At 56.5% G+C, this 27,826-nt stretch overlaps 2 protein-coding genes across 2 annotated transcripts in view; one reads left to right on the top strand and one right to left on the bottom strand.

Moving 5' to 3' along the window:
• The window catches only part of LOC112117729 (myoferlin-like), a 76,584-nt gene extending 68,763 nt beyond the window's left edge, over positions 1–7,821 (top strand). Inside the window, exons 43-50 of the mRNA XM_029912567.1 lie at positions 766–854; positions 1,377–1,472; positions 3,903–4,044; positions 4,932–5,031; positions 5,474–5,670; positions 5,892–6,001; positions 7,003–7,150; positions 7,759–7,821. Coding sequence (XP_029768427.1) covers positions 766–854; positions 1,377–1,472; positions 3,903–4,044; positions 4,932–5,031; positions 5,474–5,670; positions 5,892–6,001; positions 7,003–7,150; positions 7,759–7,821 — 945 coding nt within the window. The remainder of the gene's footprint in view (positions 1–765; positions 855–1,376; positions 1,473–3,902; positions 4,045–4,931; positions 5,032–5,473; positions 5,671–5,891; positions 6,002–7,002; positions 7,151–7,758) is intronic.
• A 4,677-nt stretch (positions 7,822–12,498) lies between these two features.
• Positions 12,499–26,667, bottom strand: LOC113407625 (VIP36-like protein). The gene is made up of 9 exons (XM_026656686.1): positions 26,535–26,667; positions 25,550–25,668; positions 21,909–22,026; positions 20,631–20,713; positions 16,763–16,795; positions 15,289–15,450; positions 15,079–15,193; positions 13,558–13,677; positions 12,499–12,872 (listed from the first exon to the last, which is right to left on the bottom strand). Exons 1-9 carry the CDS (start codon positions 26,665–26,667, stop codon positions 12,730–12,732), a joined length of 1,026 nt encoding a protein of 341 aa, XP_026512471.1. The 3' UTR covers positions 12,499–12,729.
• Between the last annotated feature and the right edge of the window lie 1,159 nt (positions 26,668–27,826).

The following is a 27,826-nucleotide window of genomic DNA, read 5'->3' as shown; positions in this document are numbered from 1 at the left end:
GCACCTGTGTGTGTGTGTGCACGTGGGGGGTGTGCACCTGTGTGTGTGTCTGTGCGTGCATGTGGGGGGGGTGCGCCTGTATGTGTGTGTGTGTGTGCGCACGTGGGGGTGTGCACCTGTTTGCATGTGCGTGTGTGTGCGCACGTTTGGGGGTGCGCCTGTGTGCGTGTGTATATGTGTATGTGTGCGCGCATGTAGGGGGGGGTGCACCTGTATATGTGTGTGTGTGTGCACGCGCATATGGGGTGTGTGCGCCTGTGTGTGCATGTGTGTGTGTGTGCACGTGGGGGGGTGCACATGTGTGTGTGTCTGTGTGCGCCTGTGTGTGTGTGTGTGTGCGTGTGGGAGTGGGGGCGCGTGGGGGGGTGTGGGAGTGGAGGCGCGGGTGTGTGTGGGAGTGGGGAGCTGTGGGAGGGAGTGGGGGCGCGTGGGGGTTATTTTGGTGGGAGGGACGCGTGGCCCCAGACACCAGCTGGCCAAGAGCCGTGCAGGGAGCTGGTCGGGCCGCGGGGGGGAGGACGGGAGGTTCGTGGTTGTTCGAGGAGGCTCCGTCCTCTCCCAGGAGCTGGGGGGGGGGGTCCCCAGGAATGGCAGCTCCTCCTGGCCCGTCTGGAAGCTCAGCCAGGAGCCAGGCCCCAGCGGGGGGGCGACGCAGCCGGCAAGTGCTCTGGGGTGACCCTGGCAGGGGGGCTTGGACGCAGGGCGAGGAGCCGGCCTGGGCTCGGGCTCGTGTCATTAAGTCGCCTGCTCCCGTCTGCTCGGCAGGGGAAGCTGCAGATGTGGGTGGACATTTTCCCAGAGAGTTTTGGCCCCCCAGGCCCTGCCTTCAACATCACCCCACGGATGCCCAAACGGTGAGTGGGACAAACCCCCACTGCCCTAGGCAGCTTCCCGAGCCGGTGAACCCTGGCACAGCACAAACCCAGCACGCCCAGGAGAGGGCTGGCAGCTCTGGGGCAGTGTGCAGCCCCACAGAGCCTGGCCAGGCCCCACCTCACCAGCCTGCCACGCTGAGCACAGAGGCCACGCCCCACCTCATCAACCTGCCACGCTGAGCACAGGGGCCAGGCCCCACCTCGCCCAGCCTGCCACGCTGAGCACAGGGGCCACTCCCCAGCCCTGGCCATGCCCCATCTGCAGCTCCTTCTCTGAAGTGTGAAGCCTGCTCTGGGCACACTCTCCCCTTCAGTGCCGCAGGTGGGGAGTTCTCTGAAAGCCAGCGGTCAGTGGAGTCTCCCACTGCCCGGGGGCTCCCATGGCCTCTGTGTTCTCCAGAGCCCAGGCCCGCAGGGCAGCCTGAGGGTACCAGCCCCCAGACCCCTGGGCTGTGACCAGCCTCCAACCAGCCAATGCTACCAGCGCTGCCCCCTCCCTAGGTACGAGCTGCGCTGCGTCGTCTGGAACACACGGGACGTGGATCTGCGGGACACCAGCATCACGGGGCAGAGGATGAGCGACATCTATGTGAAAGGGTGAGGGCCTGCAGCCTGCACCCTTGGGCCCCAGGGATCCCAAGCCACGGGCCTTCCAGGGTGCCATGGCCCCCAGCCAGGCATTCCTGGGAAGCAGCCAACGCCCAGTGGGGATGAAACGGGGCTGGAGCCAGCAACATGAACGCTGAGAAAACGGACAGGCTGAGAGCAGCAGCTCCTGTTCTACACTCCCGGCACACAAACCTCGGCTGGTGCCTGGGCCCCTCAATTCCAGCCTGTGGCCCCTGGGGCTCCCCACCCTGCCAGTGCCCCTCACTCCCGACCCACAGTCCCCTGCTGTCCCAGCCCTGGGGCTCCCCACCCCGCTGGTGCCCCTCAATCCCGACCCGCAGCCCCCTGCTACCCCAGCCCTGCGGCTCCCCACCCCCCTCCCCACCCTGCCAGTGCCCCTCAATCCTGACCCGCAGCCCGCTGCTGTCCCAGCCCTGCGGCTCCCCACCCCCCTCCCCACCCCGCTGGTGCCCCTCAATCCTGACCCGCAGCCCGCTGCTGTCCCAGACGTGGGCTGCCCACTCTGCCAGTGACCCCAGTGCTGACCCCCAGTAGCACTGAAGGTAAGTCTCTCTGCATAGCTCAGTGGGTCTCTAATGGGTTGATGCTGGCAGGTGTGGGAATTGCTGGCTGCTCAGTATCAATATGGATCTTGGTTCCCTTCTCTGAGACTTTCTTTGTTCTGTGGGTGCTGCATCGGGACGTTAGCTGAGTGCTCTGGGGCCCAGCCAGTCTGCTGTTGGGGCCTTCTGCAACCAGCCCCTGGCAGGCAGGCAGTGGCAGAGATGCTATCGAGGGCCCTGAGCCAACAACCACCAGCATAAGAAACGACTTCAAGGTCTGTGTTGGTTGTAGGCAGCCAGCAGTTCCCGGGACTGCGCTGGTAGAGAGACAGGAGTGGGGCCCGGGGCAGAGTGGGGGGTCAAGCGCCCCCCGGGAACGCCAGAAGTTAGCCCCTATGGGCGCAGGATGTCTCTGGTTTTCTCCCGAGCTCCAGCCACTCTGGGCCCCTCCTGAGCAGAGCTGGCCCGTCGAGCACAGAGCTAGAAAGGGGGAAAGGCAGGAGGCCCCGAGCTGAGAGGCCTGATCCAGGAGCGGTGGAGGATTCTGCCTTGTTCCAACCCCCCAGCTCCTCCCAACCCCCAGGTCCTGCACATGGCCCTTCCCATCAGCTATGCACTCCCCACCAGGCCTGGGCTAGCTGGGAAGGGAATGGAGTACGGGCATGTGTGATGGCGTAGTCTGCCCCTTAGGGGCAGTACTGCCTACTGGTCAGTCCAGCCCACCCCTGGCATGGCTCTTTCAGAGCCGAAAGGTCTGATTATGGACACGAGGACCTGGGCGATATGGTAAGTAGGGAGGGAACCTGGTACTGTTTCTTTAAGGGCCTGGGCCCAGGAGCCTTGCAGAGTTGGGGATGAGCTGGGCGAAGGGGCCGGTATAAATGCTGCCTCCTCGGGCAGGGCAGGGCAGATGTTGGCAGTCGCTGGGCGTGCAGGGAGGCTCTGGCAGGGTCTGCGTTAGCCAGGTGCAGACTCCAGCCAGAGCCGCCTGCCAGGCCCTGCGAGCCTGAGGAGCGAATGGGGCCAGCACCGGCTGGTGGGTGACAAGCTCTGGGTGCAGGGCTGGGGCTCCGAGACCGAACAAGCCCCCGGAGGGCACTGGCCACCGAGCGGAGAGGGCCGGCGTCAGAGCACCCTGAGGGCCGGATCCCGCTTTGTTCTGGAGCTCGGAGAATGAGCTTTGTCATAAATCAACTTCCGATTTTGTCACGACTATTTATAGTAACAGTCAGGGACGGGTCACGGACAATAAACAAACTTCACGGAAGCCTGTGACCCGTCCGTAACTGGTACTAAAAATAGGGAGGGGCTGATGGGGGGGATGACTGAAGCCCACAGCAGGGGAGGGGAAGAGAGCCCCAGCCCCACTCTATGGGGTGCAGTGTCGCACGGTGAGGCAGGAGGGTGCAGTGTCGCACGGTGAGGCAGGAGGGTGCAGTGTCGCGTGGTGAGGCAGGGTGCCGTGTCGCATGACGGGGCAGGGAGGGTGTAGTGTCGCATGGTGGGGCAGGGCAGGTGCAGTGTCGCACGGTGGGTGAGGCGGGGTGCAGGGTCGCACGATGCGGCAGGGCGGGTGCAGTGTCGCACAGTGAGGGAGGGTGCAGTGTCGCACGGTGAGGCAGGGCAGGTGTAGTGTCGCACGGTGGGTGAGGCGGGGTGCGGTGAGGCAGGGAGGGTGCAGTGTCGCACGGTGGAGCAGAGTGCAGTGTCACACGGTGAGGCAGGGCGGGGTGCAGTGTCGCACGGTGAGGCAGGGCGGGGTGCAGTGTCGTACGGTGGGGCAGGGTGCTGTGGGACCCGCATGCCCTACAGCCTCACCTCCATTCACACCCCAGCCTCGGGCTCCTTGTTGCAGGTGGCTGGATGGCCTGGAGGAGGAGAGGCAGAGAACCGATGTCCACTACAGGTCCCTGGGAGGAGAGGGCAACTTCAACTGGAGGTTCATCTTCCCCTTCGAGTTCCTGCCCATGGAGCAGGTCTGCGTCCTGCCCGAGAAGGTGGGTGCTGCTCGCCTTGGGATCCGCTTCCCTACGGCAGCACTGCCTGCTCTGCCCTGCTCTGGGCCCCACCCACTGACGCAGCTGTTCCGAGGGGCAGGTAGGGCCCTGGCTGTGTCTCAGGCTGGCCAGTCCCCCCAGCAGTTTGAACCCGATTCCTGCCGTGCCCCTGGCCGGACTCCCAGCATGCTCCGCTACCTACCCGGGGCACGACCTCCGGCCCTAAATCAGCAGAGGCTGCTGGATGCCCTGCCCCTCTGCGGCCGGGTCCTCCAGCCTGTCTCCTGCTCCAGGTTTGTCCTCTCCCCTCCTGGCCGGAGCGGTGACCCAGCTGACCGGCTTTGGGGCTGGGCTGCTGGGCAGAGCACTGGCCAGGCCGGGGGAAAGGGGATTGACAGTGCTGCCACCTGGTGCGGGGGGAGGGCATTGCAGCAGCTGGCCCTACCCCCACAGGCACCTCTGCTTCTGGACTGCCAGCATCATGTGGCCTGATCTGCGCCCTCACATCACGACCTCCCCTGGGGAGCCCCAGCTCCTGCCCCTGCTCCAGGCTGGCAGGCTGCAGCTGTCCACTAACGTGGGGGAGTTTCCACCTGCAAACCCACCTCTGAGCCCTGACCGCAGCACCCTGAGCCTCTGCTGGGGCATTAACCCTTCAAAGTCTGCAGACCTATAACCAGCCATTCATTTGGCTGGCAACTTGGAAAGTGCCCCAGCAGCCTGGCGCGTCCGCCCACGCTGCATCCCCTTGGCAGGCCACATGCTGGGGCTGCCCTTTCCCCACCCAGCTGGGTCACCCTGTCCCCAGCTGATATGTGCTGGCCCCAGACCCCAGCCTCTCAGCAGCTGCCCTGCCCCCAGCCTGAGGGGCCCCACTCTGCTTACAGCAACATCTCTGGAGCCTGGATGAGACGGTGCTGAAGGTGCCCCCCAAGCTCATCCTCCAGGTGTGGGACAACGACAAGTTCTCGGCTGACGATTTTCTTGGTGAGGCCTTTCCCCCGGGCGGGCGTTTCCCCTGCAGCCCAGGCGGCCACAGAGTGTTACGTTGGCCCTGCCCACAGGTTGCTGTAGGCACGTCCCCACCTCGCTAATGATCTTGTACGTTTCTGTCCCCAAGAGCAGCCCAGATACTGCAGGGCCAATGAAATGCAGCCACTTCTGGGGTGCAAAACCATGCCCCGGTCCCTGCACAAAGGGGCAAGAGCAGCCGTGTTGGCAGAGGGCACTGAACGGCTCCCCTGCTGTGAGGCGCAGCACCCTGGGATCGTCCCCATCCCTCTAGGGCAGGCAGGGCCTCTGTAAGGTCCTCCCTGGGGCACCCTTGGGCAGCGTGAAGGGCTCCATCGCCCTCCTGCATGCGCCACCGCCTGCAGCCTGGTCCCCGGGCTGTCCCCTGGGCCCTGCAGTTTTCTTTTGCTGCTTGCAGGGGTTCTGGAAATCAAACTGCTCAGCATGCCCTGCCCAGCCAGGCGCCCCCGGGCCTGTACCCTGAAAATGCTGCAGGATGAGAGCGACTCCCCCACCCCACCCCGCTGCCCCAGGAGAACCTCCCTCTTCAAGCAGAGGCTCGCCCGAGGCTGGTGGCCATGCGTGGTGCAGGAGGAGGGCAGACAGCGGCTGTCGGTAGGAGCACATCTGGGGGCTGGTAGCAAGGACACGGGGGTACCCGAGCGGGAGGCGGGGGCTTGGGTGTCCCGGGGGGTTGGAGAATCAGAGGTTTGTGGGCGTGGTTAGAGGCCCAATCCTCCTCTAGCTTTAGGCAGGCGCCAGAGAGCCCCCAGCACCTCTGGAGGGGGGCGCCTGCCTTCTGCCACCACGGCCCAATTCCTGCCTTGCTTCTCAAGGGCAAGATTGAGCTGACGCTGGAGCTGCTGACGGACAAGGAGGCAGAAGAGCGGCCTGCTGGGAAGGGAAGGGAGGAGCCAAACATGAACCCCACCCTGCACCCACCCGTGTAAGTGGGGGGAGCCAGCTTGGCGGTGCTAATGGGGACCGAGACAAAAGGGGTGATTTTAAAAATGTAGAACTTTATAAGGGAAAACCCCCAAATTGTGCCAGGAGGATAAATAATGTAGAACATTCCCAGCGACTTCCTGCTTCCACCCGACAGCTTCCCACCTCACAAACCGGTGTGAGCGGGTGGGTACCCACGGAGCAGCCAGTGCCAAACCCTTCCCTGCTGCCTTGTGCCTGTGGAGAGGTTCTGACCCAACCCCGGGGCTGCGAACAGCTCTGCGTCCCAGCACCCCCATGCCCAGCCCTCCGCACGAGCAGGGGTGGATTAGCCACCGGGCCTGTGCCCAGGGGCCCCGGAAAAAATCTGCCGCCGGGCAGTGGAAGGCCGGAGCCACAGCCTCCAGGCAGGTGGGGGAAGCCCCCAGCGGCTCCTGACCCCATCAGGAAGCCCCCGCACCTGACCCTGGTCCCCCACAGAAGCGTGGGGGGGGGTGGCAGGGGAAGCACCAGCACCCAGACCCCTGCTCCAGCCCTGGGATTGGGGGAGCTCTCAGTCCCCACTGCAGCCCTAGGGCTTGGCGCGGGGACAGAGCTTCTCCAGTCTTGGGGCTGCAGTGGGGGGGCAGAAAGGAGCAAATGGGTTGGGGGGCTGCAGTGGGGGAGGGAGCCTGGGTGGAAGAGGGGCAGCCCCAGAGAAGGGGCAGGCTGCATAACCAAGGGGCAGGGTGGGGGCAGGACTGCAGGCAGAATGGGTGGGGAGGGACCCCCACTTGCTCTGACCCAGGGCCCGCAGAAGTATCCCGGAGTAGTCCCCTCCCCACTGCTCGGACCCAGCACTGGGCCGTTCCCAAGGCCTTGCTGGGGGGGAGCTGGAAGCCCCAGGAAGAGTCCGGCCCATTGCCCGGTCCCAGGGCAGCCCGGGGTCCCGGCTGGGCCAGGGGCTGGGATACCCTAGGGCACGCTGGGAACGGCTGCCCTGGGACCATCTCCTCCCTGCAGGCGCCCAGAAGCCTCGTTCCTGTGGTTCACGGCCCCCCTCAAGAGCCTGCGCTACATCCTCTGGCAGCCGCACAAGTGCAAGATCATCTTGGGGGTCGTGCTGTTCCTGCTGCTGCTCCTGCTCGCAGCCTTCATCTACGCCACCCCGGTGCGTGTGCCTGCTGGGGGCCCGGGAGCCAGCAGGGGTGGGGGCCCGCTGCCACGAGCCCTGGATAGGGCTGCAGGCACAGAGGGAGAAACACTGAGTCTGCCTGGGGCTGAACGCTGGGCAGAGCAAGGGGAGGGGGAGCCAAAGCTGGGCTGCGGGGGGGCTAGGCAGGGGTGGTGTTGTGCAGGGCACTGGGCATTTATGGAGGAGTTCTAGGAGGGGATGTTGGGTGGGGGGGCTGTGTGGCACGACCTTGGTCAGCCCCCCTCCTCCCCCCCCCCTCCCCAGGGAAGGGACACACTGGCAGCATAGGGCCAGGCAGGCCACTGTGCGTCTGGCAACTGCCAGTTTGTAACTAGTGCCCTGCACTGGGCTGAGCGAAGTAGGGCCGCCCCTGCCCTGCCCCATTGCCCCTGGCCGGCCCCTCACTCTGGGGACTGTCACCCCCCGTCCCACACCCTGCTCCATGGGGGCCCATGAAAGGTTAATCCAGCCCTGCTCACTGCAGGGCACTGGCCCATGGAGCCAGCTGAAGAGGCAGACCCCCGGCTGGCTAGAGGACATGGTGCTGCTGCAGGACCTGACTCCCTCTCCCTTCCTCTCCCCAGCGCTACTTGGCCATGAAGCTGATAAACCCCTTCCGCAGTCTCCATTCCTTCAGGAGCCTGTAGGCCACAGGCCAGCAGCAGCACACCCAGCCCAGCTCCTGGGATGACAACCAGCTCCATGCCCTGCAGACAGACAGCGCCTGCTGTCTCCTAGCACAGGGAGACCTGGCCCTGCCCCCCAGCCTGGGGAGTTGGGCAGCAGCACCCCTTTCCAATTCACCACCCGCTGCCTCCCAGTCACCCGTATCTTCCCTGCCCCTAGGGAGCAGCTGCTAGTCCTACCGCTCCCTTCCAGCACAGGCTCTGCTGGCCTGCGCTCCTGCTGCTGCTCCTCCCCCTGGGGGCCAAGGGCCACTGACCGCAGGCCAGTGAGGCTGTGACTAGCTCCTTGGCTAGAAAGCAGCCCTACTCCCAGGCGGGTCGTTCTCTGGGCCAAAAGCCTTCAGGACCAGTATTCCCCAATAAAGGCATGGAAAGGAGGCCCTTCACCTTAGCTTGAGTGCCAGAAAGATTTTCTTTAGTGCCTCGCTCAAGGCGCCTGGGGTGCCGCACGGAAGCTGCATCCAGAGATGAAACCCTGAGCACCAGCTCCTGGCCAATAACTATTTCCCACCCAGCCTGCTGGGAAAGCCCTCGGCTTCTCTCCTGGCCTCCTGAAACAGTTCCTGGTCAGTCTTCTGGGCTCTTTGTGCCCGCGACACGAAGTCATGTTAGGGCCAGCGCTGCAGGGGCTGACAGAGGCAAGACCCAGCAGGAGCAAAGCTACCTCCAGGACCTTCATCTGCCCAAGGAGACAGCTGTATTTCCATGCTACCACCAGCACGGAGCATGAAATACCAGTGACCCATCACTCTAGAGGGATTGAGTTGAGCAGAACCGGGCTCCTAGAGACAGACACACCCTACGCCAGTATCCTCCAGGCACATCTCTGCCTGACTCTTCTGGGGTATTACATTTTATCTGTAATTATCAAAACACGTCCCCTGGTTGTTCTAGGTTATTTATGCACCCGCTGGCCCAGCAGCAGGAGGTTTATCTTCATTGTACGAAAGGGCAAAGCATGAGTGTGCTCCCGCTAGCACTTGGCGGGGTAGCTTAGAACTGCTCAGGTAAGGGACTCCAAGCCCAGTGTCCCGCCCAGCACTGGGCTGGCCCTGCTCTGGGGAGGAATTAGTCACGGTGAGAGTGGGATTTTTCCCCATTTCACACTTAGTCACTTCAGTGACTGAGATGAGGTGACTGAGGCAGTACTGTACCTACCAGCCGCAGCAGCAGGGTCAGGAGAGCATCTGAAAGTGCAGCTCTTACTCCCGCGGTCCCCATGAAATGCCTTCCAGGAGTGAAGACATGCACGTACTCACCTAGCATTGGGCTTTATAGCCACAAGGTCAATCAAAACCCCTCCATCCCGGGGCAGGCAGAAGAGGGCAGCACCCCGGGATTAAGTGCAGCGCAGACCCACACTGGTGGACATTTGTGTGTTTATTTCCAGGACACAAATTACACTTGCAGAAACAGGCACACGTACAGACAGTTCTGTTGATCAGGTAAAATATTTTAAAAGAGGCAAGAACAGACCCAACGCTTTCAGGCTGCCCCATTGCTTTGCCACGTGTAAAATCTCCCCCTACCCCAGAGCCATCCTACCAGACCAAACCCCCCTGCTACAGCAAATGCCAGTTTGCCACTGTCAGAACAGGGGGCTTAGATATGCAGTCACGGGAGGAAATGTATCTTGGCCAGATCCTTTCTGCAGAGGGAGGAAGGCAGCACCTCTCCAAGCCTCATCACTGATTTCCCAAGGCTCTGAACTGTGTTGGGAGGGGAAATAGTGCGGATGGACAAGTCAAAGGCCTTGAAGGCTGGAACTCAAAGATACACAAGCACGGATCATTTCAACATGGCCTGGTGTTTAGAACCAGCATCTAGAGCAGAGGCACCAAGATGTGGCCTGCAGCCACTCCACACTTCAATAAGGCCACATTATCCTATCAGCACAGGAGCTGCAGGGTTTACCATACCGGGACAGCTGGAGTAGGGCTTCCCCCTGCCCTATTTCACCCTCACACCCAGTCCGTCAGGTACCAGGGCAAAGAGTGCACAGATTCTCACCTGCACCTCTGCTGATCAGGTCTCATGCCACTGTAACGTCCATCGAATTAAGGCTACAGATTGCAGCATCCATCTGGACACCAGTAGTGGTGGCTCCTGGCAAACAGGGCACCCCACCAGCAGAGCTCAGGAACCCTTCGGTTAACAACGCCTCTGCTCTCTGCCGAGCACCAGCTACAATGGCGGCTTCATCTGCGGCCAGTCTGGGCCATGTGCCAGCAGCGCTGCCCCCTGTTAGCACAGCTCCAGGAGCAATGCTGGTGACCCAGCCTGTCCCAGTGCCACTGGCTGGCCGCCTGCAGGGCAGAGCAGGGTTTACATACAAACCAATAGCCAAGACTTTCAAAAGCAATTGGGGATTTTGAGTGCCCAGCCGGAGACCCCTGAAAGGGGCCTGGTTTTCACAAGGGGCTGGGCGCCCTGCTCCAAACAGGGAGGCTCTTTAAGGTGTCTCCAGGTGGGCTCCCAAAAACTGAGGCACTTAAAAAGGAAAAAACAAGTCACAAGTCCCTTTTGAAAGTCTTGGCCAATAACCATGTTCTTTAATTAGCTGGGCCATGGCCACCCTGGGATGCGGAGACATCGGGAATCCAGGATCTGCCACCGGGACAGGAGTTGTAAGGGACATTCTGAATCTAAACCTTCCTCCCTCAAAGGAGTCTGGGAATTCCCTCAGCCTAGCCCTTCTCCCCAGCCCTGGTTACTGCACCCAGAGATGGCTTGACGGGCAGGAGGAGCTGGCAGGGCCTGGTTTTACGGTCACTGTAACAAGGGCACGAGATCCAGTTAGACGTGGTTGGCTAGGACAAGGGGAGAACATGGCTCTGGTGCGTTGTGTCGAGTTTAACCAGACACGGGCCAGCCAAGCCTTGTCCACATTGAGCGCACAGCTCCAGGCCTGTTTACACTACAGAATGGAACAGTGTCCGGGACAAAGTGTTGTAACCAGGTCCCCGGAGATTCTATCTGTACATGTTCCTGTATTCTCCCCCCCTCGGCATCTGTATTATGAACAACTCAGCAGGACCTACAGAAAGCAAGAACTCATTCAAACAGCAGTCACTGAGGTAGGAAATAACTAACCCTCCCTGAAAGGCAGCACAACGTTTGTAGAGATCAGAGCTCTCTTTCCCAAGCATGGCTAAGGTCTCCGGCAGGCCAATAAACCCTTTGACCTTCCTTTGCCAGCATGCTTCCAAACTCCTGGTTACAGCAGCCAGATCTAGGTCCTTCAGAAACACAAAGGGACCATGTACAAATGCTGGCATCAGGTTTCTGGGTGAGGAAGAGAGAACTGCCCCTTTTCACATCACACCTACACCACTAACAGGACACAGTGACATGCAAGCAGCCCCTGTGCAAAGGCTGGCTCCAGGCCGAAGTACACAGAAGGGAGGAAGGCAGCACTGCATGCAGACAGTGATCCAGTGGTGGAGGGACAGGCCCCCCGACAGCAGCGAGTGGTTATTACAACGGAACCCAGTGTTAAAACAATCAGTCGCTGGGCGAGTCCATGCATGTGGACAGCAACATGACCACATGAACCCCACCCCAACAACGTAACCTGGCTTCATGTGAACGAACGGGAAGTGGGTCAGGACTAGCCATCCCTCGCCCACCACATTCCCAGCACTGAGTGTCATGGAGCCCCTGCACACAGACGTACTGACCCTTGTGCAATGAGCCCAGGATCCGAACGGTTTCTTGGACAGGCCTGGTCTCACCAAGCCGCAGTGAGACTTTTTAGTGCATATTTCACCAGCAGCAAAACCCCTCGGCCCTGGATGGAAAGCCCAGTTATCGGGGAGAAAGAGGAGGTGACCGTATGCTAGTAGTGGCAGAGTGGAGGCACTGAATGGAAGCAGCTCAGGTCAATTTCCATCAGAGACCGAGAAGAGCCAGCTGCATCAAGGCCAACCCGCAGCCTGGAAGAGCAGTGCTTTCCCTGCCATGCTGCTGGGACATCAGGCAGGCTCAGGGTGGCACTGGGAGGCCAGTAGCCAATATTTGTGTTCATGCCCAGACCATACTGGGGTGACTGTAAAACGAGGGGTTTCCTTTAGCACAGCTCCCAGTTCACCTACTTCCTAACGAGGAGCAGCAGTGAGACTAGGAGTATTTCATTCATGGTGCAGGATTCAACTGCGCTACGGCAAAACCAGGATTAAAAGTTTAAAGCTGCCTGGGGCAGATGAGCTCGGCCTTCCCGACCAGCCTAAGGCAGCAAAGCCACCTGGATTGCAACAGACAGGCTGCCAGAGTGAGCAGCGGTGGGGCTGGGGGCAGGGCCAGGCTCATGTCCTGCAGGGGCCAGGGAGGGGACAGCACTACTCTTCTCAACAAGAAGCGTTTTGTTTGGCCAAGTTTCACCCTTAAGCCAAAGGGGCTTTTCTAGGATTTTACAGTCTTCAGTGCCTGGCCTCCTAGCTAGGCTGTGGGACATCCCCAGATAGCACATGTAAGGCTCACCAACACGGAAACAATACAACATTCAGCTCCACCCGCCCCAAGCGTCCTCTAAACACCTTGCAAAGCAAGAGCTGCTGGGGGACGGCCCATCTGTCACTGCACCAACCTCCAGAGTCGGGGGGGTTAGGTCTCCCTGATGCACTACGTGTCATACAAAGTGTGCTCCCCATGTGATCCAGGACGTCCGCTCCCGCTGGGAACCCCAGAGCTCGAAGAGACACAGCAGCGGTCCCCATGGGGGCCAGCAAAGTAGCAGCCATCTGAAGGGGCTCTTGAAAGTCTGAGCTGAGCAGGCAAGGGCTTCTCTTCAGCTAGCCTCTGGCACCTGTGCCAGCCCACTCCAGCAGAGCGGCTGGGCTGCCGAGGGAAGGGGCAGGGCAGGCGTCAAGGTCAGTAGAAGCGTTTCCGGCTCTGTTCCTGCCATTTGTTGTAGACAATGACTCCGATGACGATGGCAAACACCAGGGCGACCAGCGAGAAGAACACAATTAAGAACAGGGCCAGGCCACTCATGGGTTCCAGCGGGGCCTCCACTGTGGGGCAAAGGCAGAGGGGCACACGCCCAGGTTAGCCAATGCAGAGACCACGCGCTCAGAGACTATGGCCATGGGGCGTACAAGCTTAGTTGGGTTTTTCTTGCATTGCCCATCTCTGCGGTGGCCAGGGGAGACAGCCATCCAGCCCCCACCTTCCCCAACGCTTCATCCAAGATGAGGCGCTTGCGTTTATCCTGAGCTATGGGATTTGGGTTCGGTCTCCGGGGAGATTTCAGAGAAGAGAGAGAGCCTGGCGCAGAGACTGAACGCTATGTGGTCACTAGCCTGCAGAGGATCTCAAAGCACACACAGGGTTTTGGCTACCTCCAGCCTGTCTCCAGCGCTTGGAAGCAGCGAGACCCAGGGCATGCTGTGCTTCAGGCACACCTAATCCCTGCTTGAGGCTGTTGGCTGCTCCTCTCTGCAGGGGTATTGGAGAAGCCGACACTGCAGTGAGCACTGGCACAGATGCAGGGACATCAGCGCTCAGCATTTGGTCACACCGTTCCCTCCTTCTAGGACCGTTAGCTAATGGAGACATTCAAGCAGAGGGGCTCACAGGCAGGCGCTTCAGCAGATGGTGTGAGGACCCCGCCTGATGAATGGAATAGCCCGCCTGGTGGGGAAAGCAGGTACTTGGTGGTTCCCAGCCTTGCACCTCACCAACCTGTGCACTACTCACCTCCGGGCAGTTTCATGTTGTCCACAACGGGCAGAAACACCTCTTTATCCCGCTTCTCCTCCTCTGGGCTCCGCTCAACCGTCAGCTGGTAGAGTTTCAGGGAAATGATGTCGTGGTTATCTAGGGGCACGAGAGAAACGTGGTCTTAGACAGCAGGCAGGAAGAGGAGTCTTGGCCAGGGATGGCAGAGCTGCTGGAAGAGGGAAACTGAACATCTGCTCAAAGGGAGCCAAGCACCCATGCACGGAGCAAGCAGAACTCAGCTCTCCAGGGCAGGGCAGGGCAGTGCCCAGCACAACACAACACACTTTTCCACAAGGGGCCTTTAAGCCACTTCAATTCAGGCTGAGAAATGAGGAGCTGTTCAGCCGGGGAGCGCCCCTGATTTAAAGTCCACTCGGCCACCTGAAGGCAGCAAATTAGAATCGCCCTCAGGCGCTCATTGCCTTTGTCTGTCTGTCACACGTATTAGCAGAACAACTCAACTGCCCCAGCCAGCTGCTCCACTTCCCACAGCATCTGCAGAGATTCTGGAAATAAAGGAACTTTGCTTGGAGCAAACAATGAATCCAGGCATTGGTGATCAACGTGCTTTTGTAGAGGCTTGATTCAAATCTGTTCTAAACTGGCTTAAGAACTACGGAAGCAGACGGGTCGGTACTTTGGGGTATTATGGCATACGCTGAATGGAATTCACACAGACGTTACAGGCGGATACAGGCAAGCGCCTCAATAGGCCAGAGAGCTGTGCATCAGTGTCCACACGGCTGGTCCCCTCGCCTATACTGGAAGGAGAAGAGCTAACGGCTCTTGGGCCAGAATGCTCAAGAAGTGCCCTGCAACACTGTGTAAGAGGGATGCCTGCTCTAAACCCCCGAAGTACGTCCCAAGCCCCTGTCTAACTGCAGGCTGTGCGCACCAGAGGTTCAGCTGCAGGCAGCCCCCAGAGCCAGGGAGCGGCCGAGGCCGTCAGGGTGAAGGCGTGGGAGCGGGCACCTTTGTATTTTAAATACTCGGAATGTTGATGCCAACTCAGAGGAGCCTCCAGCACCTGGCAGAACTTCGGGTGCTCCAAGCCTACAAGTGTCACCTGTGAACTCCTGGGGTTCCACTGAAACCAGAAGGGGGCGGTGTCCCTTTCTGACCGAATACAGGGGCCTTTCAGGCTCAGCGGTTAACGCCAAGGGCCCCTCCAAGGACATGGCTTGGGGAGCTCGGCGCCTCATGGGATTTTCAAACACACCTCAGGCACCTCCATGCCGCGGTAGGTCTGGCCGGAGCACCAGAGGCACTTCTGAAGGCAGGGCTTTCGCTCCCCAGTCACGTAGGGTGCAGTTACTGTGTGTTTAAAACCCGCAGCAGCAAGTCTCAGAGCCAGGTCAACAGACTCAGGCTCACGCTCCGGCGCTAAAAGCAGCCGTTTGGCTCAGGCTCTGTAGACCCCGGCTCGGAGACTCGCAGGCACAGCATAGGCCTACCCTTAGCGCTTGTGGAGCATTGGCCAGGTTCACAGCGCGGTACCTGAGAGGTCTCCAGTGACTGAAGAGGTCCCAAAGAAGTATCCCCGTGGCAGGTGGACCCCCGGCATGTCAATACAGTCCCGCCACTCGTGCTTGCCATCAATGTCAATCATGATCTGAAACACACGAGACTTCACTCAACCCAGAGCAACCCAGCCCAGCCCTCCCGACCCCGCCCTGGGCCTGGAGAGCTCGAGGAGGAGTCACTCACCGTCAGCCTCCTTTTGACATAGCGGATCACCAGGAAGGTGTCATGGTTCAGGTTGCGCACCATGGCCGTGCAGCCGCCGAGCTCAGTGGGCCGTCCGTCCCGGTCATGGTCGTAGGTGAGAGAGCCATTGTTCACCATGGCAGAGATGTAGGGGAACACGCGCTAGGGGAGACAAAGCCGCAGGTTAGTGGTCTCCTCACACTGCTCTGCGGAGGCCTGGCGAGATGAACCATGGGCAACAGGGCAAATGCATGCAGCCAGCGGAGAACATGGCTTTGCACAGGACACTGACAGCATGGAGCACGACACCAGGGCCGAGAGACAGACAAGAGCCTTGGCCAGCGCTCAAAATTCTCACGCAGCTGGCAGGACCGGGTCTGTAAGGGAGCGAAGTGCTGGCAGGAGGCACTGGACTGACTGATCCCTCCACCACCGGGCCTCATCCTGACTCCAAGGAACCCAGGTCTAGAGAGGGACATGGGCTCCGCCTCCAAGGGGTGTTCTCTCTACAGAGACCGCCCACAACGTCCCATTGCCACCCCTGGGCTGGTGGTTGGTGTGGCAGGGACCCCTGCTCCACACAGGCCGGGCAGCAGCAGTGCTACTGTGCTGGGCTGGCTTTGAGACAGTGACGTCCAGCTACCACAGCCCATGTGCCCCAGCCAGGACACTGTTCATGGGATCACGTGCCTCCTCTCCCCCTCCAAGTTGGGTTTTTGTTTTATTAAGATCATTCCACCAAGACATGTGCATTGTGCATCACACTGGGTCCAGCATTCCCACTCTTCTCGATGGGCAACACTGCCCAGAGGCCCAATGGCAGAGTCCTTTCCCAGGTCTGCAGTAGCAGACGGGCTAACCACACCACCGCTGAGCCACTGGTATGTGCAGCTTAATTCATTTCTGATGGACCCTCCTCTATCTACTAGGCAGTGAGAAGACGAGCTGAGGCGAGCAGTGCACCCAGGCCAGACCCCCAGCGTCATGCTGCGTAGCAGGGAGATGCACAAGCTCTCCCTGTGGGAACAGAGGTTTGTTTATTCTGAAATGAAGCAGGAACAGGGATCCATGAGCACAGACCAGCTCGAGAGCTGCAGTGTCTCCTCCGCGTGTAGGAACTGCGCAGCCATGAGGAGAAGCCATAGGAAGAGAGAGGTGCACCAAAACCGCCCGGGCAGCCAGGCCCTGAGCGAGGGGCTTGGGGAGGCTGCACACGCTCAACTTCCTTCAGGTCACAGGACAGTAATCAGCAGCCCAGTGCACTCTGGCACAAGCACGCTGGCCAGGGGATCTGGGGGCAGATGGAGAGACTGGCTCTGAACCAGCCAGACTGGCTGCAGCCAGTCAGATAAAGATTTCTGTAACTCTGGCAATGCACTTCCCTCTTCCAGCAAGGTCCCAAACACTCGGGAAGTGCCAATGACAGACAGAGTGGAGGGGACTCCGAGGCTGGAAATGAGCTAGGAGCAAGTACCTGATTTCCAGGGGCATACCGCCTCTTCTGAGCCTGAGTCCAGAAGGATTATTGAGAGCAAGAAAGGGTACAAAGCAAGACAGAGTCACCGACCAGACAGTTTAGTATTAACCTGCAAACTGGGAAGGAAATGCACCCTAGGAAACCACCAGCATTGTCCCCTTGCCAAGACTTGAGGGTACCCTACATTTTGCAAGTCATGTACTAAACCACTGAATACATGGCTTAAAAAGGCAGCTGGCCCAAGAAACCCCACACTAATCCTGCCCAGTTTATACCCTGTACTTCCCTTCCCCAGCCCACAGCACAAAGTCACATTAACCCAGCGCTAAGGACCCAAGCATGCACGCCAACAAAGGACTGCTTGGCTGGAATCACCACCACCCAGATCTACAATTCCTCCAGCACCCTTAACTGTGTCCATCACACACAAACACATGACAGCAGGGTGCTCCCACGGTACACACAGGGACATGCAGTGTTCACAGTTCAGGAAGTGGCTCTTGGCTTCTCTGAGGCAAGTGTCGCTGTACTAGGGACAGTCCCAGAGCCACATGGACACCAGTGTCCTGGGGAGCTGGGCACACGAGCCCAAGGCGCGAACCCCCGTTTTCACGTGGGACTGAGTCCTGCACCCGCTCCCTGAGGATCCCCCATGCAGCTCCACAGATGTCAATGGAGTTCCACAGTGGCAGAGCTCAGAACTGGGCTCAAGCTGAACAGAAATAAAAGCCTCCGTTGTGTTTGACTGTCTGGTTAGGACCGTAACCAGACGCCAGCACAAATCTGTGGCAGGAGCAAGGCTGCAGATGCTGTCACTTCTCCCTGCGTTGTGACTCAGATTATGATCTTTATCCTCAATTAAACTCCAAGAGCTGGAATATCAACGGTGGGGCTTCTCCAGCTGCCCGGCATTCTCTAGGAACCAACCGAAGGGTACAAAGGCCCTTCCCAGACCAAGGGCAGGCCAATGTTAATGTTTCAACCAAACCTGACACTGATTCAAGAGCTGCAGATCTGTTTAATCAGTTTCAAGGTCAGAAGCCACCTACACAGCTGAGCTGGTCAGGCACTGGAGTCTAAAGGAGAGCCATGTGGTTCGAGTCGAAGGAATTAGCAGGATGCTAATTTGGGATGATCTCCACACACCTCAGGGGTGGCCGGAAAACAGCCATGTATTTCCCACAAGAAGTTTGGAACGATATGACAAATTCTCAACTTGTGCAAAATTTGGCAAAATTGTTCAAAAAATTTTTCACGTCTTGGCTGCTTGGATTCCTCCTCCCCACTCACTCTAGAAAAATCCAAACACCTGAAAAAAAACCTTGGTCAATGTCCTGGGAAATTTTCTGATAAAGTGAAAGTGTCTCAAAAATGCTGGTTTCCTTTGCAAAGCAATTCTTCGGTGAAAGCGTGTTTGGGTCCAGCTCTAATACACACACACACACGTTTAGTCCACGTTTGTTTCAATAACACGTAACAGCATGGTCTCGCTGTACAGCTCTAGAGCACAGGAGATGTTCTCCAGAACAGCTTTACAGAAGGACTGTGCAGTAGGCCCTGGCCAGCAAGTACCGGGTGATCCCGGCAATTACAGGCCGGTAAGCCTGACTTCAGTACCGGGCAAACTGGGTGAAACTATAGTAAAGAACAGAATTGTCAGACATAGATGAACAAAATTTGTTGGGGAAGAGTCAACATGGTTTTTGTAAAGGGAAATCATGCCTCACCAATCTACTAGAATTCTTTGAGGGGGTCAACAAGCATGTGGACAAGGGGGATCCAGTGGATATAGTGTACTTAGATTTTCAGAAAGCCTTTGACAAGGTCCCTCACCAAAGGCTCTTACGCAAAGTAAGCTGTCATGGGATAAGAGGGAATGTCTTCTCATGGATTAGTAATTGGTTAAAAGATAGAAAACAAAGGGTAGGAATAAATGGTCGGTTTTCAGAATGGAGAGAGGTAAATAGTGGTGTCCCCCAGGAGTCTGTACTGGGACTAGTCCTGTTCAATATATTCATAAATGATCTGGCAAAAGGGGTAAACAGTGAGGTGGCAAAATTTGCAGATGATACAAAACTACTCAAGATAGTTAAGTCCAAAGCAGACTGCGAAGAGCTATAAAAGGATCTCAGAAAACTGGGTGACTGGGCAACAAAATGGCAGATGAAATTCAATGCTGATAAATGCAAAGTTATGCACATTGGAAAACATAATCCCAACTATACATATCAAATGATGGGGTCTAAATTAGCTATTACCACTCAAAGATCTTGGCATCATTGTAGATAGTTCTCTGAAAATATGCACTCAACGTGCAGCAGCAGTCAAAAAAGCAAACAGAACATTGGGAATCATTAAGAAAGGGATAGACAAGACAGAAAGTATCATATTGCCTCTATATAAATCCATGGTGTGCCCACATCTTGAATACTGCGTGCGGATGTGGTCGTCCCATCTCAAAAAATCATATATTGGAATTGGAAAAGGTTCAGAAAAGGGCAACAAAAATGATTAGGGGTATGGAACGGCTTCCGTATGAGGAGAGATTAATAAGACTGGAATTTTTCTGCTTGGAAAATAGACAACTGGGAGTGTGGGCGGGGGATATGATAGAGGTCTATAAAGTCCTGACTGGTGTGGAGAACATAAATAAGAAAGTGTTATTTACTCCTTCTCATAACAAAAGAACTAGCGGATCACCAAATGAAATTAAGAGGCAGCAGGTTTAAAACAACCAAAAGGAAGTATTTTTTCCACACAGCGCACAATCAACCTGTGGAACTCCTTGCCAGAGGAGGTTGTGAAGGCCAAGACAATAACAGGGTTAAAAAAAGAACTAGATAAATTCATGGAGGACAGGTCCATCAATGGCTATTAGCCAGGATGGGCAGGGATGGTGTCCCTAGCCTCTGTTTGCCAGAAACTGGGAATGGGCAACAGGGGATGGATCACTTGATGATTCCCTGTTCTGTTCTTTCCCTCTGGGGCACCTGACACTGGCCACGATCAGAAGACAGGATACTGGGCTAGCTGGACCCTTGGTCTGACCCAGTATGGCCGTTCCTATGTTGGCATTTAGGCCACTGCTATGCAGAGGTGAAGATCACCACACTACAGGTCCACACTAGCTAGTGTCCAGACACTTCAGACAGCTTCTGACCCCAGCTTGCTGGCAGCCCCCGAATCCCCAAGGGAAATGAGTACAACTGCTTCCCATTTCTCCTTTTCCCATTTCCCCCGCAAAGCGTTTGCAGCCATTGCTGAAGGCCACTGCTGGTCTACAGCTCGTCCTAATCAGTGTGTCCAGCCTGCATACACCGGCCTTGGGCAGCAAGACAATGCCCATCACCATCAGGACTTGCCCTGCAGAGCAGCGATACTTCATACGGGGAGTTGGCAGTGAGAAGAAACTAACCAGGATTGCTCAGTCCTTGCGAGGGCTCCTCTACACCAGATGCCATGACACACAGAAGGGGCTGCAGAGGGAAGCTGCGTGGTCTGGCCTGCAGCCCCCTCCACGTATGAAGAGCTACTTGCCTCCTGCTAGTCCCCTGGAGAGGGACAACAAGGAAGTCGGCGAGCTCAAAACCAGAAGGGAAAAGAGACAGGAGAGGGGAAAGAGAGCAGCATCAATAGCAAGTAACCAAAAGCTGCAGCCACGAGGAGCCGGAGAGGATGCTACATTTAGACTGGTCCGTGATTGGGATCTCTAACATACAGCTGCATTGGAGCTAGAAATAGGGCCAAAGCCTTTTGAACAAGCTAATACGCCAACTCTAGCCTCAAGCTCTGGATGCACAGCCCCGGTAATACAACTTCACATCCATCTCCCACTTCCCTCCGAACTGCCAAAAGGCCGTCTTACCTCCTGCTGCTTCTCCTCATTGGGGTAGGTGTCTACAAACACCCCCAGCCCCAGAAAGTGATCCTTGCTCCCAAACACGGGCCCTAGAACAGATGGCAGATTGTGAACAATGGGTCCTGTTGCTCTCTAGTAGAGACAGTGGGGGGGGTGGGAGGGGGGAGTGCTTTCCACTCTGCGTGCGGGTAGATTTACTCCCCAAGCCATCGATGGGCCCCACCTTGGAGCAGAACCACAAGAGTAGCTTGAAGAGGATACAGTAATATTTGGTAGCGTCAGACAGACATTTACCTCCTTGCAGCCAATGAGAACCAGTGGGGCGGCCTCCAACTTCATGCAGATGCCCATTTGAAGGCGTTTTCCCCTAAGGATCTAAGCCAGAGATGCCTCCGAAGGTAGCCTTGGCTTGACACCAGTAGCAGCTCGTAAGGAATGTTAGGAAGTGGCATTGGATGAGTCACCCTTTACCTTCACCTCTCCCCACAGGGGAGTCATTCCTTGATCCGTGCTTAGGGGGCCTGAAGCCCCTGCCACATAGCACCATCGAGCACTTACAGAACAGCAGAGCCCAGCGCCCATATTACAGGACCAATACCCCGCAGTCCCGAGTTCAATCCCCGGATCTGCCACTCCCCCTCTGCACCTCTCTTCCCCCATCTGTCAAATGGAGACAGCGATACTCTCACCTGATGAATCGCTTTGCAATCTACATAGGAGTGCTAGATAGACGCGCTCTTTACAAACAATAACTCATGAGGTAGGCAGGCATTCCCCCCCCCCCCCCCCCGTTTGACAGATGGGGAAACGGGAGCAGAGTTTCAGAGTACAGGTGTTCCTGGCCCCCAGGCCTATGCTTAGCCCACACACGTCTGATTTCCAGAGCTCTGGAGCCACTGGAGCCTCCAGTCCTGCAGTAGGAATGGGGCTTGCTTTGCACCTCTGAAAATCAGGGCAAGCAGTTTGCTACTGCACAGCTGAATTCATAGCCATGTTGGACTCCTCAGAGCCCCGATCAATGGTCACCCCGAGCTTTCGCAGAGCAATGTCAGTATTAGCTACAATGGGTTCACAGTCACTCCTGGCTCCCTCCTTGTCGGTCCCTGCAAAAAGGAGCAGGATGGCAGCAACTCTAGGGCAGCAGCTACAGATGCAATCTACATCCACAGCCAAGGGCGGCGCTCGTCTGGCCAGCATATCTCCGCTGGGGCAGGAGAAGGCCAGCAGCGGAGGCTCTGTGCAGCACTTCCCCTTGCAGCCGATGCCTCTGTGAGAGCATTTTACCTGGCTGCATGCGATCCTTGGTGTACCAGATGGCAAAGCCGTCCCCATTCAGGTTCTTCTTGCCTTGCCCGTGGATTTTAAAATGGACCTGCATCTCCCAGTCTCTGAGGTAACAAGGCTGCAAGAGAGAAAGGGGGAGAGTGAGTGCAGTAGTCAGGGGGACTTTGACAATAGACTATTCACAGCCCTTCCGACTATTGCCTTGCAGGCAGATAACGTTAAGAAGGGACCCCATGTCAGCTGGGATCTGTTCCGTCTGGATGGGGAGGGACAGTTGCAATTGGTTGCAGTGTCCCCAGCCAGACAGTACAGCTGCTTTTCTGCACAGACAGCAAGCCATGGCACCAACACACCCACAACCTCATGGAAAAGTGCTGGCCTGCCTTAGCACAAATACATCTGCTAAATGGAGCCACACTGCAGAGATGTCTTCGTCCTTTATTTCCCTGGCCAATAGGCTGCACTGCCTTACCTTTCGTATTTCAGCAAGAGTAATTAATCACAGGGGGCACTGTTAAGATTAGGGAACCATGGATATAAAAAACAAAGAGCTTGATTCTGATCTTGCACTGTTCTAAGCCAGGAGTAACCAGTGAAATCAGGGAAAGAGATCAAAATCAGGCCAAGAGTGGCCTGGATTTCATCACTATAGATGAATAAATTACGCCCCCTTATGAACATCAGATGAAGCGTAGAACCAATCAGGGGCAAAGAATGTAAATAGTTTTATAATAGCCATCCAGACTGGATACGAGTTAGCAGCAAGACAGGTATTTCGACTCCTGGACTCATACCATATGAACTGTCAAAAGCCCACTTCAAAGTCACATCTGAAAACTCATTACATTATCATCAATGCCACAAGACAATGGATTTTAAGAATCCAGTCCATTTTTCACTACATAAGCAGTTCAGTCTCCTGTATTTCATTCAGCTTGAGCAACAAAGCTACACTTGTCAGTTTAATGTTAAGCTGATGTGAACCACAACCATTTCAAGGGAACTGCAAATCCAAACACACACACACTCAGTGACATTTAAAAAAAAAAAAAAAGAAAGAAAAACATTTTACAACTTCTCAAAAAGCTACATTTGGGTCCCTGACTACAGCCCTTTTTAAGCATTTTATTTGTATTCAATTTCCATATGAAAGAACAGAAAGATCCACAGTCAGAGACATCTCGCAACAGTGCCCATAGCTGGGGATTGATTGCCAAATGCAGCAATATCAAGCCTGCTCCACACCACAGAGATGTACCAGAGGTAGGTGGCAACTCACTGTGGAAGGCAGACTCAGGACAGACAATTAGAACAGGTTCAGGTCAGAGACATGCACTTACATCATACAGACAATTGTACAGAGATGTGGGAGGCCACCGAGCTCCATGGAGACAATTTACACAACTCTTTAATATGAGGAGGCAGCTGTCCAACATACTCTGAAGGCTTTGAGGTGTCTGACTTAAAACGGTCTCATTCCACGGACTAAAAAGACATGGCTATTAACGGACAGGACTCTGTCCTCCTGAGCAGAGTATCCCTGACACAGTGGGCTGCAAGAAGAGTACTGACCTGGAAAGGCTTGGTACACCTACAGTGCCTTTGCTCTTGGAACAAGCTACCTTTCTCCAACACACGGTCAACTAGTCTGGACTCAAATGGCCAGGCAGAATCAGACAGGTACTTGTGTGGAGAGTGTAGAAATCATAACAGTTCTACAGGAAACTTACTATGGAACTACAGTACATGAAAGCGCATCACTATCTACCCCACAGTAAATTCCATCCCAAACTGTCGTGTCTTTGAGTGGCTCCTACTTATATCCTATCACAGGATTTAGGCAAGGCAATTCACTGCCTGCACAAAATTCAGACGAAAACTGCAACATTAAAAAAACTGCACAGCCAGACATTATAAGGAGTGATCTGTAGTGCATGAGCTCAACCTGAGCCACCAGATGCAGGTGTGAGGGAGTTGTGACCACCCTGGCCTTTCCATACTACTAAATGGGAGGGGGCTTCCTGCTAGACCTGTGAGAGATGGGAGGGGGTCCTAATCTGGAAGAGATTGGGAATCACTGCTCTATTGTTACTCTGCCAAACACTGAAACCCAGCACACACACACACTTGCAAGCTACGTCACAATCCTGCACCATGTGAATATAGGCACAACAAGATGATGGGCACCACATAAGCCCCTAAAAAGAAAGCCTCTAACAGCAAGCCCTTCTGTGTCCACATCACAACTAAGAGACCACACTTCCCTTTGCCTGGCAATTTCACTCACCAAGAATAGGCATTTTTCAGCTTTGGAAAGAAGTGTGAGATTACTGCTATAATCCAGAGAAACATCCTATCAAAGCTTCAGTTTTGAGTGACTGGAGCTAGGACATCATATATGATTACTTGTTTTAAAAAACAGGATCCACAATAGGCACTATAAACGTTAAAGAAGAACTATACTGCAGCAAGGTAAGACGATATGAGTTTGTTAGAGGGCCCAAGCAGATGTAAGTAGAGAAGGCCTGCACTGAACAGCACAGGAAGCTATATTGACCATAAGACGCTTTCTGGCTCAAATTCCAGCTTTTCACTTAATAAGCAAATTATATCCACTCTTTAGGCAAGACTTAAGTTAGATAAACATTTGATGAGAGCTGAGTTTGGGACTCAAACTGACAGCTACTGAAGAAAGGTAGAGAACCCAGGTACTTGTACTGCTGTGGCCAAGTATTAATGGTAGATGTGAGGTTAGTCGTTTTCAGATGCTGGTGGAACCTTTGCACATGGGAGCAGAGGAATGTCAGATCAGGTTTACAGGATAAACTCAGCGTGCCCAATTCATACTGGTATAAGCAGGTACAAGTCCACTAACTGATCTGAGTTGCAATTGCTTATACCAGATCTGCCTTTGGTCCCGTGTTCTTGTGTGCGTCTACACCATTCACATTCCCCCAGAACAAAAAGCCTTTCATAAGTTATTCTATTTGGGGGACATGGATCTTCGTCTACTCGGGATCTAAAGAATGTGCCACGTACATGGAACACAACAGAGTGGTGATCCTGAATGGGACACATTTGAGCTATAGTAATAGAGGGATTTAGGATCAAATCCTATAATAGAATTGGCAGGGCTATTGCCCGGGAGCAAGCCATTTATAAGCACTGCCTTTTGGCACTTTTAGTCAAAGGAAAAGCTCAGTGGACTGGAACACTGTCACAAGGTTAATGACCTCCTGTAGCTACACCGAAAGCAGAGACACTGCCAAGACACTGATTTAGCAACAGGCTTGTTTCAGATTAACTGTAGCTGGAGTTTGTTTTGCACAACCATTCCACAAATCTGTCTGGCCAGTAGTTTTCATGAGAGCAATCTGCCCAAGGCCCATCCACCCTTCATTCCGCATGCGAGCTAAGGATTTCACCATCAGTGCACCACTTCCTGTGACCTGCAGCAGCCAATTCCCATGAGAATCTTGACTCCATAAATCAAGTCATCCCGATTACCATCTTGCTACCCCTCACCATCTTGAATTCAGACATACTGGCTGCAGTCCAAAGATAGAAATCACTTCTGCACGAGATACAAAACCCTGGAGTGCCAGCGCTCCTCACAGATTGCTAGAGAACATTATTCTTACCACTCTGTTCCACACGGCCCCCTGTTTGCTCTGCATGTCTGGTGTGAGGCGGACGTACTGAGTCGTGACCATGGCATTGCCCATAAGATCCCAGAGAGAGGAGCTGGAAGATCCAACACCTGCGGGGTAGGAGGGAAACATTTGCACCAGCCGTACAAGGGTACAGTGCTTTGACTGTTAGTCAAGAGCACCGATTGCCCTGCGCTCTGCCTCTTCTCACCCAACCCCCCTTCCATCCATCTTCCCACCCACCCCCCTGCTTCCTTCTCTGCCTTGTTTCCCTCGCAGACCCTCCGCCTGGCCACCCTCCTCTTTCCCTCTCCAGCCAGGTGCACAAAGCACTACGTACACTTGCTTTCCCCCACGCCACCTACATAGCTCATCCCCCAGCCCTTCTCTCTCGGGGGTCCCAATCCACTCTCGTTCTGCTTCTTCCCTGCCCCCCAAATACTGTCACTCTCTAGCCACGCCCCACAGCTCCCTCTGCACCCCCACCCTGCCTTTCCCCCCAATGCCAGCTGCCCACTGAACACACTACCTCAGTTTCTTTGCCTGCCCCCTCCCTACTCCCCTTCTCACCCCCTTTGACTCCTCCCTGCCCCAGTTACTGCTTTTGCTGATCCCACCACCCTGCTCCCCAAATCTCCCAGCCCCTCTCACCCAGCCTCCCCAGCCCAGTTCCTCCTGCATCCCCGTCCATCACCCCCATACTCCTGCTGCCCTGTCACTCCAGCCCAGTCCCCCCCACACACACACACACCCTCCCACACACGCACACCCTACACGGGTCCCCCCAGCCTAGCTCCCCACACGGGTACCCCCAGTCCAGCCTAACCCCCCACACGGGTCCCCCCAGCCTAAACCCCCCACACGCACACTCCACACGGGTCCCCCCTACCTAGCCCCCACACACACACCCCACAGGGGTCCCCCCAGCCCAGCCCCCTACAGGGGTCCCCCCCGCACTCCCCGCGGGGCCCCTCACCCTGGTAGGGCTTGGTGAGCGAGTGCTCCCGTTTCAGGTGCTCCTCAGTCTGCTCGGCGCGCGCCCCGCGCAGCACCAGCAGCACGAGCAACCCCAGGGGCCCAGCCCGCCACCACCGCACTACTGCTGCCATCTTCCCCCGGCCCGGCCTGCGGCCCTAGCGCCCGCCCCGCGCCTCTCATTGGCCGCAGGGCGCCCCCACCCAGCTCCGCCATTGGCTCCCTCCAGGCACCGACTACTGATGTGGATCGTGTTACTGGTTGGCTGAGGAGCGCATCCGTCACTGGGCCGAACAGGGTGAGCCGCTAGCGTTCGTGCCCGCGCGAGGGGCTCTGGGAAATGTAGTGCCCTCGCCGCTTCCGGGCACGGGGCTGCTTAAAGGTACCCGGTCCCCATTTCTCGGGGCAGCGGCTGCGGGCCCTGGGTCCCCAGCGGGACTGTGACACGCACGGATACAGTTGCCTAGCGACATGGGGACAACGGTGCCATGGTGACGGTGGCCTGGAGACAGGCGCGGTAGTGATGCGGTGACGGGACCGGGCGTGGTGCGGGGGGCCGGAGGGTGCCCCGCCCTGACTGTGCCTCCCTGCCTCAGTTTCCCCATCGAAATGCCACTGTTACTTCCGTGGCACCAGACATTGCCCAGCCCACTCCTCCCCCCCACACACACACTTCTTGGAGCCTGCGCCCATCTCAGCGGCCACGATGCACTAACAGGCCCTTTTACACCGTCCATCGCTGGTAGGATGACCAGATGGGATGAAGAAAATATCGGGACATATGGGGGGGGCGCCGGCGGAGCAAAGGAAAAAAAAAGCGGAGTCCCGCCGGCAGAGCAAAACAAAACAAAACAAACAAACAAACAAAACACAGGAGTGTGAAATATCGGCACAAATTACGTCCTGACCGAACATCGGTCGGGACACGGGACAAACGCCTAAAAATCGGGACAGTCCCGATTTTATCGGGACGTCTGGTCACCCTAATCGCCGGGTCTCCCCCTGCAGCACAGACGGACGGCTCCCTGAGCGCTGGGTCAGTGTTGCTGACCCCATTGTGTGTGGGGAAACTGAGTCACGGGCCCTAAGGTCAGTGATGGAGCTAGAGCCAGCTCTCCTGCCCCCTAGTCCTGCTGGAATACAGGGTGTCCGTGCTGCGAGAGACTCCGCAGCATCAGCAGAGCTGTGGCTCAGGGGGTGGGGAGGGACGGGGAGGCCAAAGAGGAACCAGGCGCCATCACTGTGGTGTTTGTGTCAAGAAAGTGAATAGAAATCAGCTGATGCGGCACTTTC

Source organism: Terrapene carolina, unplaced genomic scaffold (genome assembly GCF_002925995.2).
Source record: "Terrapene carolina triunguis isolate 2854851 unplaced genomic scaffold, T_m_triunguis-2.0 Scaffold49, whole genome shotgun sequence".
In the NCBI taxonomy this organism is placed as follows: domain Eukaryota; kingdom Metazoa; phylum Chordata; order Testudines; family Emydidae; genus Terrapene; species Terrapene triunguis.
The sequence above is the reverse complement of the archived record's forward strand: the minus strand, read 5'-3'. Positions and strand labels throughout refer to the sequence as shown.